The sequence below is a fragment of the Pleurodeles waltl genome, chromosome 4_2 (assembly GCF_031143425.1).
Source record: "Pleurodeles waltl isolate 20211129_DDA chromosome 4_2, aPleWal1.hap1.20221129, whole genome shotgun sequence".
In the NCBI taxonomy this organism is placed as follows: Eukaryota; Metazoa; Chordata; class Amphibia; order Caudata; family Salamandridae; genus Pleurodeles; species Pleurodeles waltl.
This window is the reverse complement of record NC_090443.1, coordinates 941,143,080-941,156,730: the sequence shown is the minus strand read 5'-3', so window position 1 is coordinate 941,156,730 and position 13,651 is coordinate 941,143,080. Positions and strand designations below refer to the sequence as shown.

Sequence of the window (13,651 nt, the reverse complement as noted above, 5' to 3'; positions counted from 1 at the left end):
GCTTTTTCACATATACAAAGCACAAACTGCAGTTCAGTAACATGTTAGCAATTTGTTTTAAGTGATTCATTATTCAGAAATGGCTTGTTAAGGGTGTCAGTTATTCTAACACCAAATGCGTGGTAATTGGCAGCTGAGTCTCAGTTGACTGGGGGTAGCTGGAAGTCCCAAACTCCCTGGAGGGGACAGCGGCCTCCAGGAAGATTAACTTGATGTAGGGTAAAGTCAGTGAATTTCACCTGCCTTGGCAAAGGGTGAATTTGCTTGACTTACCACTTCTGATTACTATGACCACTTAACCAAGTTCAGGTAATGTTAGTAAAGGTGAACAAGGAGCTTTCTTGAACTATGACAATATTAAAATAATATAAACCACATTTTGGGACACTGTATACCACATGTTGGTATCTGTAAATTGTGTATTAAAAGATGATGATTATTGTTCAGCTAAGGTACTCAATTTACGAGCATCTGCTTGAGATTTAAACTTGCGAACCACATACCAGAGCTTAATTATTGGCGTACCTTTACAGTATTGAGCTAGCTTGATGGAAATTGTCCTTAAGAAAAAGAGAAGCAATTAGTGACTTAAAAATGATTTGAAGACGACTTTGGACGCTGGTGTCAGATGCGATACAGAAAGAAACACAGTTTTCCACGAAGAAATCCTTTGCAGAGCTCTTTTCCAGTTTGGTCTCATGTGAAGGGATAGCTGCTCCTAATTCCAATGTGGAAATAGAATATCATATCCACAGAATCACCTCTTCTGGTAAAGAGGACATGGGACTGGCTCCCTCCAGCTAGCATCCCTGGGAGCTAAACAGGGATTATCCTCAACTTCAACGTGGGCAGGAGGCGGACTGGAAAAGGCTAAGCCTTAAAAATGTGGGTATTTTTTACATACATTTTCTCTTTCTTTCTTACACAAAGTACCACAGCAGTCACTCTCCCCTCTCTGTCTGTTTATCATGCTCTTTGATAGATAGATAGATAGATAGATAGATAGATAGATAGATAGATAGATAGATAGATAGATAGATAGATAGATAGATAGATAGATAGATAGATAGATAGATAGATAGATGGATGCCATGGCAGTTAAATTAAATGTGGACCAAAACCACACTACATTTTGAAGATATTGCATCCACCATGCAGTTCCTTGACCATATAGGGGGGACGAGGCCGAAGGCCAGGTTCCTTTATAAGGCCATGGACCCCTGAGTTGACTTGCAATATTATTATCTTTATAATTGTATTGTATTCCTTATACTGCATTGTCACACCAATACCATTCCTTCAAACTGCTTACATTTTTGGTGACTTGCTCTCTATATGAAAAGGACAGGTCTAGTGCAGAATTACATATCAAAAAGACCCTGCTAATTTGTTGTTATGTAAGTCGGATTGAAAAACACCACGGCTTAGGATGTGCAGAAAAACGCAAAGAAGTTCTACCTTTTCTGTAATGAGCTTTAGTGAGCGAAAAATAAACTTATCGCCGTACATATCTCCTTTATGCCCATCACCGTTTCAGAAAACACACCCGAAGAAAGTGAACCAGTTCCTGTTTTCTGTGTATAAATTGCTGCTCTGCTTCTGCTCCGTGACCTGTCTTCGGCGTGGTGACCCCAGTGCTCAACTGTAAACACTTTTTACAGTTAAGTAACTAAGGCATAGAGGCGTCACTAGTTGTCTGTAACACGGAAATTAGAGACAGGCTTTTATACAGGACAGTCTCCCATGTGTTATAATATACTTTAATATATCTATAAGCCCCTCTCTTTCCAAGGTACACGGCGCCTTCACGGAGTCAAAAATAGTAGATGAAACCTATGTTGATTTTGGGAAGCACTGTGACAAATGTATCCTCTTTAGTACTATTTGAGTATTGTCTCTGTTAATAGAGTGTGTATTGGATTGGAAGGCATTATGGGGGTCATTCTGACCCCGGCGGGCTGCGGGAGCCGCCCGCCTGGAGGGAACCGCCAAAATACCGCTGCGCGGTCAAAAGACCGCCACGGGTATTATGGGTTTCCCACTGGGCTGGCGGGCAACCGCCAAAAGGCCGCCCGCCAGCCCAGCGGGAAAAACCCTTCCATGAGGATGCCGGCTCCGAATGGAGCCGGCGGAGTGGAGGATGTGCGACGGGTGCAGTGGCACCCGTCGCGTATTTCAGTGTCTGCAAAGCAGACACTGAAATACAAAGTGGGGCCCTCTTACGGGGGCCCCTGCAGTGCCCATGCCATTGGCATGGGCACTGCAGGGGCCCCCTGGGGCCCCACGACACCCCTCACCGCCATCCTGTTCCTGGCGGGCGGAACCGCCAGGAACAGGATGGCGGTGAGGGGGTCGGAATCCCCCATGGCGGCACAGCAAGCTGCGCCGCCATGGGGGATTCCCAGGGCAGCGGAAAACCGGCGGGAGACCACCGGTTTTCCTGTTCTGACCACGGCCAAACCGCCGCGGTCAGAATGCCCTGCGGGGCACCGCCAGCCTGTTGGCGGTGCTCCCGCCAACCGCCGGGGTCGGAATGACCCCCTATGTGTGTGCTCACACTGACGTGCCAAATAGTAATTCTCTGGCGTACAAAATATGTGAGAGTCACAGGTGTATTGAAAGTACGTGGGTTTCTGGGGGTGAGCCTTTATGCAAGGAGAGTGTGTGAGTGTAGTGCTTGAGTATGGATTTGGGTGGGGGGCTGTTTTTCATAATTTGTGGTAAGTACATACCTGTCTCTGCTACAGCTCTGGAAACCAGCGGACATGCTAATATACTGTGATCACTTAATGTGACAAAAGCAATGCGTGATAAATGTCTTGTGTTACCTATTCTCACCTGAATCTCTCCCTTTTTACCCAGGACTACAAGCAAGAGTTTATTGCAGAATGGAAGAAGCTGAAGTTGGATGTCCTTCTTTGTCCAATGTTGGGTCCTGCTTTTAACATTGGTTACCCTGGACGCCTATTTGGTAGTGTATCAACCAGAGGGAGAACCTTACTTTTACAGTTTCTATGTGCTGTGAGTGCAAACGTTTTCAGTTGCCTTCTCTCACTGGATGTAGGTTTGGAGGGGGGCAGATAGAGAAGGGTGGCGAGACTCACTCTATTTGGCTCCTTTTATGTTGCTTAATTGTATTCCTACTGCATTTTGGAGTAGTGGTTTTGGAACCTTCCCATATAGAATATAAACATTCTTCTGGATTTTGGTATCCAGAATCCATGGCAATGAGTCAAATATGGTTTCTGTGGCTTTTGCATCAGATGTGCACTACTTTACACTGTGTTTAAAGCTATAGACTCGCTTACTAATGAGCATGTAATTCATCAGTCACATTTACCTGGCTCTTCGTCCTCAAACTGTACTGAAGAGCCACACCCAGCTTTCAGCAAGAGCTCCTGGAATTATGCTGAAATGATGGTCTACATTACATAGCAAACTTGAGTAAATTGTATGGCTAGCAAAAGCAGATTTTGCACAAAGGAAACCCAAGATATGAGCCACATTATTTGATTAAAGGCAAATTATGCAAAATACAAAAAATATCTAATGGTGGGGACAAAATGTGTTACATAAACTCCGCCCCACTCCCCAATGATATAGCCTAAAAAAAACACATTTTCAGACAAGTCAATCTAGAACCTTTGGTGAGATCAACATGTTTTGCACTTATACGACCAGTCCTGGTTAGTGCCTTCATCAGGACTTTACTGTACCTTTTAACGAAAATAACGCAACTCCCACCCACCAGTCCAGGATGATCAAGCAGAACCACCATAAATCAAAAGTAACTCTTTGCACGACCTACAGGCACAGGTATTCAAATAAGAACGATAGAAAGACACACGTTATTTCTATTGTCTAGACATATATTTTTTCCCTGGATCATGTGTTTCCTTCTTTCAGAACAGTAGGCAGAGGAGCAGAGAGGATGTATTTCTCTAGACCATTCAGTTATGGGTATTTGTGGTAGTATTCAAGGGTGTTAATTGCTAAGGTTAAAAGAGGTTAAAAGGTTCAAAGAGAACTAGTCAAATGCTTCCTAGAATAACAAGCACTGCCAATAGGTCCGACTTATGTCACTGATGGGTGTACACTGCTAAATGCTTATTGACTTTTACATATGCCTTTAATTAATAAACTAGACTAACTGCCTTTATCAGCATGTTTCATAGTAAAGCAGACCAGCCCTATAGCATGAGACACAACTTTTCCAGTGCACCAAACAGACATGTAGCTTTTCACCATACCAAACTCAGGCTTACATTTTTTAGCATAATGTTTTTCACAAGGCAGGGCATGGCCAGCCGCTGAAAGATGGGGGAAGGGCTTTAAGACTGTTACGTTGGGAGACTCGGACCGACCGGCATCCGAGCTCCACTTAGGACAGCTCAGTGTTGGGGAGCTGAGGCTGCGTCATTTGAGCCGTTGGATGGACCCCTTGGGGCACTGGGCTCCCACTTAAAATGCAGTGATTCCTCAGGCCTGCGGGGCCCTCATTGTGACCAACTGCTGGCATGGGAGACCCCAGAGCTGCAGCACAATCTGAGTGTGGGGGCCGGCTGTAACAGAGAGGATGAGACGGCCCCAACAGGACTGAGAGGAAGCGACCGCTGACAACCCCTTGGGCCACATGAGACTACCCGCAGCGGGCATCAGCGAGTAGCCAAGATCCTAGGCAAAGCACTGCAATGGTGTGGTGAGTCCCAGAGGTGGTGAGGGGACCCGCTGTATGGTGTGAGGGCCTTGTTTGAACAGTGGTGCAGCATTGTGTGTCGGTTTGCTTTCCTGATGAGCAAGTGAAGAGAGAAAGCCACACATGGCAGATGTATGCCGCGCAGGGCCCTGCATGGCTCAGAGTGCCCAAACCTCTGAGAGGACATGGGACTGTACCGCAGGGGGCATTTAATTATCCTACTGTCCCAGACAGAAGGCCACACCGAGAGGAGGAGGGAGACTACGCTGAACACCGGGTGGCCTGAAGCAAACTGAAGACCCCATATGGATGAGAAATTAGCCTGTGAGGGCAGATAAACATCCTTCTCCTTTTCCCCTCCCAACCCCCTTGTTTTCGTCTCATGGCACTGCAACTTGCAATTGTGGAAGGGGGGGGTCAGGGGCTCCATGCATGAATGCCGGATTGACTGTAGGTGAGCAGGACACATTGCCCATCAACAACCTGAGCCACAAGGTGTAAAAGTGGATAGGAGCAATTAGGTGCCTGGGTGGACCAGGCAGCACCAGACACTATAGGAGTAACAGTGAAGGAGGCCTCCTTGTAACTGTATTAATGGTAGACCTTTCTGGAGTGACGAACAGACTGCTCTTGGCCACCTGGAGAGGCGGCCTCTTGACTGCCTAGGGGAGAAGTGGGTCCTGTTAGGATACCTCAGTGGAGCTGAGAATAAACTTACATTATGGCAATGTGACCATAGGAGGAAATGTAGTGCCTTTGCCCTTTTGGACCCACCATGATATAGACTCAGGATTCAGCACCTAGGGTTCAAGGTTTCCACCCCACTCCCGGGACTGCTCGAGCCACCCCACTGCATAATTCAGTATGACTGAGCTGGGGGTCAGGCAGCTCCATGACGTCCCCACATACTGGTCACTCTGACCCTGAAGGGTTGGCTCACTGGGACTGGTCTAACTAATTAAATGGCAGAGGCTGGCCATGGGGCAAAGAAGTGGAGTAGGACCGCAGCGGCAGGGGCACCTGAGTGCAGATCCCACAGATCGCTCTGATCAGGAGCCCCCAGTGGACACCGCGGCAGTGGACCACACAGATACCAAACTAGACAAAATATTGGAGGCCATTGCAGGCACAAGGGAGAGCCTGCGAGCTGGAGTAGATGTGGTAGCAGTTGAGCTAGGCCTGCTGCGAGATGATCAGCGCAAACTGGCAGACCACGCTATGCACACCAAAAGTGCAATAATTAAGTTTTGACTGTTGATAGCAGATTTGGTAGGCCAGGTCCTCTGACTAAATACTAAAGTCCAAGAGCTGGAAGCCCGGGCCAAAGACTTGGAAAGACTCTCTCACCCAAATACCCAACGCATAGTGGGCTTCCCAGAGGAGCTGAGGGCGCGAACCCAGTGAACTGTTGTGAAACCTGACTGAGGCAGGTGATCACTCCAGACAAGTTGTCTGCTCAGTTCCTAGTGAAACGTGCCCATTGCATCCCGGCACGACAACCACCAGTGGGAGCTCTCCCCATACCTGTGATGGCACGGAAAATAAATTATAAAGAAAAGGAGACTCTGTTACAGGCAACAAGTACCTTTTCTCCACTCCACTATCAGAATGGCTGTGTATTAATTTTTCCGGGCTATACTTCATCCATACAGCTTCGTATGGCCTGCTTCCTGGGATTGAAGCGCTAGCTGTGGTAGATCGGAGTGAGCTATTCACTGATCTTTCCAGCTAAACTCAAATTTACAGTCAGAAATAACAGCTACTTCTTCACTAAACCAATGGACACATGGGATTAGATGGAGCAATGATGTTATGAATCTTCCACTCCATCAACTCCGGTGCACCGGCCACAAACAGCCCAGTGCCAATATTTTGGAAAACACACAATCCAGAAACTCAGGAATGCAGCAGTCAAGGGGGCACCGACCCCAGGACAGTCGAAGGACGAACAGATACAAGCACGGTTAAACGCAATCACGCTGTGCCCAGATTGAAGGTCTCTACCGCCTCAGACACAGGAGGAAGGTACATCAGACAATGTGTCCAACCATTCCACAAGTAGTATGTCGCCAATGATACTCCCTGATGTGACAGCGGATGGTTTGATATGAGGGGTCATGATGAGCGCAGGTATGATCAGTTTCAAGGGTGCATGTAACATAGTGGGAGCCTGGGGCAGATGACACAGAGGCTGCCTACGAACATATTATGACTGATAAACACTGAGAAGAAATGAGTGTCCCACATAGATGCAGCATTAGAGACACAAACAATCTGCCTGGAAATGGTGGACTTTTGTCAGCCTGGCTACCCCCTTGCCCTGTGCCTGGGTAATCACAGTGCTCACTTGCACTCAGGAGCATCCCAATTATGGGTACGTTTACCTGATGTTTGGGCAGCCACATGTTCTGGGACCATCCTGGGAGGGGAGTTGAGGGTTCTAGTTCTACAGTTCAGAGTGATGTAGGAGGTTATTGTCTTATTCCACACAACATGTCCTTTCTGAGTTTTGGCATGTGGGAGTGGCTGTGCAACTCACTGCACTCTGCAGCGCATACCCCACAATGATACTAATGTAATCGTCCACGGTATGGGTATGGCACACAAGCGACATGCAGTGCAACAATACATTAGAAGGAGGGGCACACAGATTGCGGTGTTGCAGGAGACACACATTGCAGGAGGGGAGGATATAAGGGCTGGCAAGGTCAATGTTACTGCACCACGTATTCTGGTTTCGCCAGAGAGGTGCTGATTTGGATTAGGCCTGGAGTCCCTTTCCATTATTTAGCAGCAGAAATCGATCCAGAGTGCTGCTATGCCTTGGTTGAAGGAGGAAGTACACTCCAAATATATGGCAGTCAGCCTTTCTGTCCTAATTGTCAGGTGGGCGCACTTTCCATGAGTAGTTGGAGGGGTCTATAATTGCGTATCAGACAGACCCCTGCATCACTCCTTACTGCCCTTGCCAACCTACCCATTACTAACTGCTACTGCCCACCAGTCCCAGTCGCTCACACAATGGGCCCTATGGGATTGCTGGTGAACACGCTACCCAGTACTCCTATTACTTGCCCCAGCACGATTTGCATGTGTGGCTGGACCAAATACTCTGTGACCCGGCCACAAAACCTCTGGCTGTGGGCACGGAGTACTTAGGAAAGACCTTCTCTGACCATAACCCCCTGCAGCTGAAGTCAGAGTGGGGTGCACCAAGACCACCGCACCCACCTGACGATTGCAGCCCTCCATGCTCGAAGACCAGGCATTCCGAGATGTAACCAGAGAGACACTTTTGAATTATCTCACGGAGAATTGGGGCATGGCCTCCTCCAAAACTAATAGATTGGGAGGCGCTAAAGGTAGTGCTCAGAGGACATTGCACCCGTATGATGGTAGGAGTCAGGGCAGATTTGCAGAAACAGTGGTGCAAACTGATTGTGCGAGACAGGGAGACCTGTCTGAAGCACTGCGGAGGCTTGCACAGCTAAAAGAGTAGTTACGCTGCATCAACTTCAAGGTGTACAAGCAAAGATGCACACAGAGGGGGACAAGTCAGCCTGGTTATTGGCATGGCTCCTACACAGCGATCAAACAACCACGCTCATCACTATGATACTGACAACCCTGATGGAAGTAGTCACGAACCAGGTAGGCAAGCACAAAGCATTCACTACCCACTACCAATATCACTATGATCCTCCATTCGTACATCGTCTACCGGGTATGCAACATTTTCTTGGCACGATGGCACTAACTTCTGTTGAGCCCTTGGACAGGGAGGAGCTTATTGCACCCATCACACTGCAGGAAATACAGGGGGCAATAAGTGGGTGCTGCCACACAAAAGACCCCGGGATTAGATGGGTTCCCCATTAAACTATATAAGGCATATGAGCATCTGCTAGCCCCTAAGCTATTGGACTTGTATCAAACTGCTCTAATAGAAGGCAGCTCCCATCCTCATTGAGAAAATCTTTACTGGTATCACTCCCAAAGCCTGAGAGGGATCCTTTGGAGTTCATACGCCCACTATCTATGCTGGGATCAGATTATAAGATTTTGAGTAAAGTCATAGCAAGTCGACTATAAAAACGCATGCCGAGGCTGATACACCTGACCAGAATGGCTTTGTGCCAGGGAGATCCCCCACACTCAACATCTGTAGGGTTGTCCGCAGTCCCCACTGCTCTTCACCCTGGCAATGGAGCCACTTTCAGAGAAACACCGACAGAGGGGACAAGACTGGGCCATTCCGCTGAATGGGGAGATTCATGTTGTTTTGCTGTATGGGAACGATGTATTGATTTATATTCATGACATCCGTGAGGGAATAGAAGGCATTCAGGATATATTATGAGAATTCCAGGAGGCCACAGGTTTTGGAGTGAATTGGGTCAAGTCCTGTTTGTACCCCTTGAATCTAAATTGCCCTCCATAGCAGTTAGTGGTAGACCACCAGCCTTTACGTTGTGAGCTTCGCACATTCTGATACCTGGGAATACACATCTATCACGAGATGCAGGACCTTATAGACGTCAATCTTAATAAAGCCATTGCATCGCTACATCCCCAAATGGCATTTTGGAGCACATTGCCCCTCAAAGTAAAAGGCAATGTTCTTGTTGAAAATGGTGATCCTTCCTTGGTTATTCTGCTATTTTAACAACCTTCCAGTTCACATTCCTAGATCAACATTTCACGTTTTGCATTCAGCCCTAGGGAGCTACGTCTGGAATAAGGTGAGGCACCGGGTGGTGCTCTGGAAGTTACAGTTGCCCATGGAAAAAAGGGGCCTAGGAGCCCAAATTTTGAGCATTGCTATTTAGCGATATAGTTAGAGTGGCTGGTTAGTGGGGTGACCTACTGAGGAACTGGGGCTTCCCACTTCCACATGTACGTTAAGTATGGTTCGACAGACATCGGTGGTATTGAGGCGAGAAGAGACCCACGACTTGCACAGGATACCCATTCTGGTGGACTGGGAGATACTGTTACAGGACATGCAAACTTACAAAGAGGAACTGAATAGTTGAGCCTCGTTTAGAACTTAGACTAAGCCTCTGAGAACCCAGACATGTCCCTTCCCTTCCCCCACAACTCCCACCTCATCCACTCCGTCTCCCAGACCCTCCACTACTCTCTACACTTATTACCCCACCTCCTGACTCAGGCCCCCTCCGATCCCTACCTTGCAGCATTTCTGTCCCCCTTCATATGAGTACGCACAAGTCGTTACCCATCATGTATATCCTAACAGTGACTTGTATATAATTTTCACATTGTATGTCGCAACATTGTAGTAGAATATAGAAATGCTCAAAACAGTTTGAAAATATGCCAACCATTCAGAGTAACCTAAAAAGATGATGATACCACCGCATAACCTGTTGTTACCTGCTGTTTCCAGCGTTCTTTTGAAAAATCAGGACTAATGACTGCTGTTTTTAATATTCTGTTGGAACGCATGTATAAGATATGTAAATGCACCCCCCTCCTTAGCAGCACAAAAATACTGATGCATCATCTATGTACATGTGAAAATGATGAAAATGAATAACATTGGTTCACAAAAAAAGTTTTTTCACAAGGCGACTATCAGACACACAGTTATAGAATTAGAAAGGCATACAAAATTTCAGATGGATAAACAGACAACCATCTGCTTCTCAGTGTGGTGTCATCTGACAGATATAGGTCTAGCTTTACACATTACAATTTGTACAGGAGGGAAGCATATAACATCACTATTATCACTATTGTGTTTGGCACCAAGGTTACCTAATACAACGAGGTCTGAAGCTACACACTGTCTAACACTAGGGAAAATTCCACTGGCACCATCAAAGCTCCACAGCCTTCATCCAAATCCCCTCTTAAGCATGACTGTCTTGGTGAGAGACCGCTGTTCCTCTGATTTCTCTTCTTTTTCCAAGGTCACTTTTGTAGAGAGCCACCCGGGCTCTCCCTTTTGTTACACAACGTTCAGCACGTACGGCTTGAAAGCGGAACCGAGCTGACGTAATAAAGGAAGGGGCTGCGCTGACGCAGTTCCCCTCGAGACCAGAGTCCAGTGCGTGCGTACTTTATTTTATCCCCCGGGGCCTGCATGGCCCAGAACTCTACAATGGTGACAAACGGGTGTCCGTTCCTCCCGCGTCGCAAGTGAGCTGTCCTCAACACCGAGAAGAAAAAAATACATAACTGGACACATTCGCCCACGCGCCGGGCGGAAGAAACACTGAGGAACGTGTCACCAGGACGGAGTTCGGCTGCCTTTGAAACGGGAGCGCCGCGCCCTGCTGTTAAGGTATGCCCCGCCTTTCCCGTGAATAAGCTCCCCAGCTGGCCGGCGCCCTCTGGATCCCTGCCGCGGCCCATGAGCCGAAAAGGGAAAACAAAACATAGCCTTACCTCCGGCGCCGGTCCAAGCGCAGCGTCTCTGCTGGGAGGGCCGGCAGCACTAAGAGGAGGCTGTGCGCGGCCACGAACACACGCGCACGCCTGATTGTGTGCATCGCGACGCTCAGGCAGTGTTCCCCAGGGAGGGGAACACAGCACAGGAGCCAGAGGGGCAGGAGCCCCGAGCAAGACACGAGGAAGGGCAGAAAGCCCTGAAAGAGAAGAGTAACGAAAAAAAAGGGGCAGAGAGAGAGAAAAAATATATATATATATAAAATACACACAAAATAACAGAGACACAAGAGGAATAAGAAAGAGGGATAGACCCAACGGAAAAGAAAAAAGAGGATTTATTTTTTTCCCCTTTTTCTTTTTTTTGTTTGTTCTTCTCTCTCCATGAACAATGATTAACTACAATTTAAGGCGGCCTGAAAAAAAAAAAAAAGAGAGACACCATAAGAAGGTAATCTGCAACGTAACAACTAAGCGCCTACAAACAGTGAGATATCATGAGCGCCCCACCGCAAGAAAACCCCCAGTTACCGGCGCAAGCAGGTGCCAGTGCTCACTCCTCAGTCACTGCGCTGCCCCCATTTAGCCAACTGATTGACCCGGCCACAACTTCGCCAAGATGGTGCCTATGGTTAAATCGATTAGAAAACTACTTCTGCGCCACAAGAGAGGCAGATGGGGCTGTGCGCAGATCTCTCATGCTGCTCATGGGGGGCGATGAGCTGCAAGAACTGTTCGATGCACTCCCAAACACAGGTGATAGGTCAGATATCAACGCAGCAGTGAAAACCCTGAATAAGCATTTTGACCCACAACTGAACTCAGACTTTGAACGCTTCAAACTCCGGCAGGCTCAGCAGATGGATGTTGAGTCAATGGACATGTTCTATGCGCGGCTAAGGAAGCTAGCAAGCTTGTGTGTAGGCCTCAATCAACAAGAGGAGATTAGAGCACAGATTATTCAAGGGTGCCGATCGAATGCACTAAGCAAGCTCATCTTACGCCAGCAAAGCATGCCCCTCGACGACATTTTGGTTTTGGCACGTTCACACGAACTATCAGCGGGGCGGGCGGATGCTATGGCAGCAGTAGGAGGACAATCACTGGCCGCTGCATCAACCACACGTCCAGTCCGGGTGAAAGAAGAGCAGGTAGATGCCATTCAGACTTGTCAACCGTCGGGACGAAAAGCAAACTTTGTCAGACCGAGCGCGCGCACCTGTAGGAGCTGTGGGTACGAACACAAACCACCAATGGTGTGCCCGGCAAAAGGGAAAACGTGTGATAAGTGTGGCAAGGGCAATCATTTTGCAAAAGTGTGCAGTTCAGGAAAAGGCTGGCAAGGAAACCAGAAAGGAAGGGACACCAAGGTCAGAAGTGCAACTAAAGAGACTGATGAATCTGGTGAAACCACAGCTCAGAGAAGTCCAGTCTTTGAGGAAGATAAGGATGAAGACATCTTTGTGATCTCGTTCACCGGTGGGAGACAGCAGAAAAAACGACCACAACCCATGAGTAATATCCAGATCAATGGCAAGTCGGCGACGGTGCTCATAGACACGGGGGCATCGGTGAATGTAATGGATGAGACTCTATTCAAGCAATTGACTCCAACACCCTTGCTTGCCCCAACTACCACTAAAATATACAATTATGGAGGCAGAGAGCCTCTTCCTCTCAAGGGTACGGTGGAGGTGGCAGTGTCCAGCGGGCAGGTGTCAACACAGGCAAGGTTCTACGTGGTGACTGGAGACCGAGGCACTCTGTTGGGGTGCCACACTGCGGAAGAGCTAGAACTAGTGTTCTTCACGCGAGAAGTGTATGACTCCCATGCTGAACACCTGGTTAACTAATTTCCGCAACTCTTTGAAGGGTTGGGGCGACTCAAAGGAAAACGTGTCAAGCTACTCATAGATCACCGGGTTACGCCCGTTGCCCTCAGACACCGACGCGTTCCGTTCCATTTGCGACCAGCAGGGGAGAAGGAGCTACAGATACTTGGAAGACCAAGGAGTGATTGAGAAGGTCGAAGGGCCTACGCCATGGGTGTTGCCGTTAGTGATTGCGCCAAAGCCCAAGTGACCTGGCGCCATCCGTCTCTGTGTCGACATGCACCTTCCCAACAAGGCCATTAAAAGAGAGAGACACATAACACCTATGATGGATGACATCATAACTGATTTGAATGGGGCACAGTGGTTCTCAGATTTGGACCTCAATGCTGGGTATCATCAGCTGGAGCTGGAACCCGATAGTAGAAACATCACTACTTTTTCAATGCACGTGGGGCTTTGGCAATACAAGAGACTGAGCTTTGGGGTATCCTCGGCTGCCGAAGTATTTCAAAATATGATTAGGGAAACGCTTTCCGGACTGCAAGGGGTGATCAATTTGAGTGATGACATCCTCATTTACTCCAAAACTAGAGAAGAACATCACCGGCATCTTAGGGCTACACTGCAGAGGTTGTCGGAGGCAGGATTAACACTCCACAAGAAGAAATGCGCTTTCTATCAGACGTCAGTGGAGTTTTCTGGTTGT

The 13,651-nt window shown here is 47.9% G+C and overlaps 1 protein-coding gene across 1 annotated transcript in view; it reads left to right on the top strand.

The window, feature by feature from the left end:
- LOC138293501 (vitamin D3 hydroxylase-associated protein-like) overlaps positions 1-13,651 on the top strand; it is an 806,941-nt gene that overhangs the window by 723,879 nt on the left and 69,411 nt on the right. Inside the window, exon 13 of the mRNA XM_069232739.1 lies at positions 2,863-2,971. Coding sequence (XP_069088840.1) covers positions 2,863-2,971 — 109 coding nt within the window. The remainder of the gene's footprint in view (positions 1-2,862; positions 2,972-13,651) is intronic.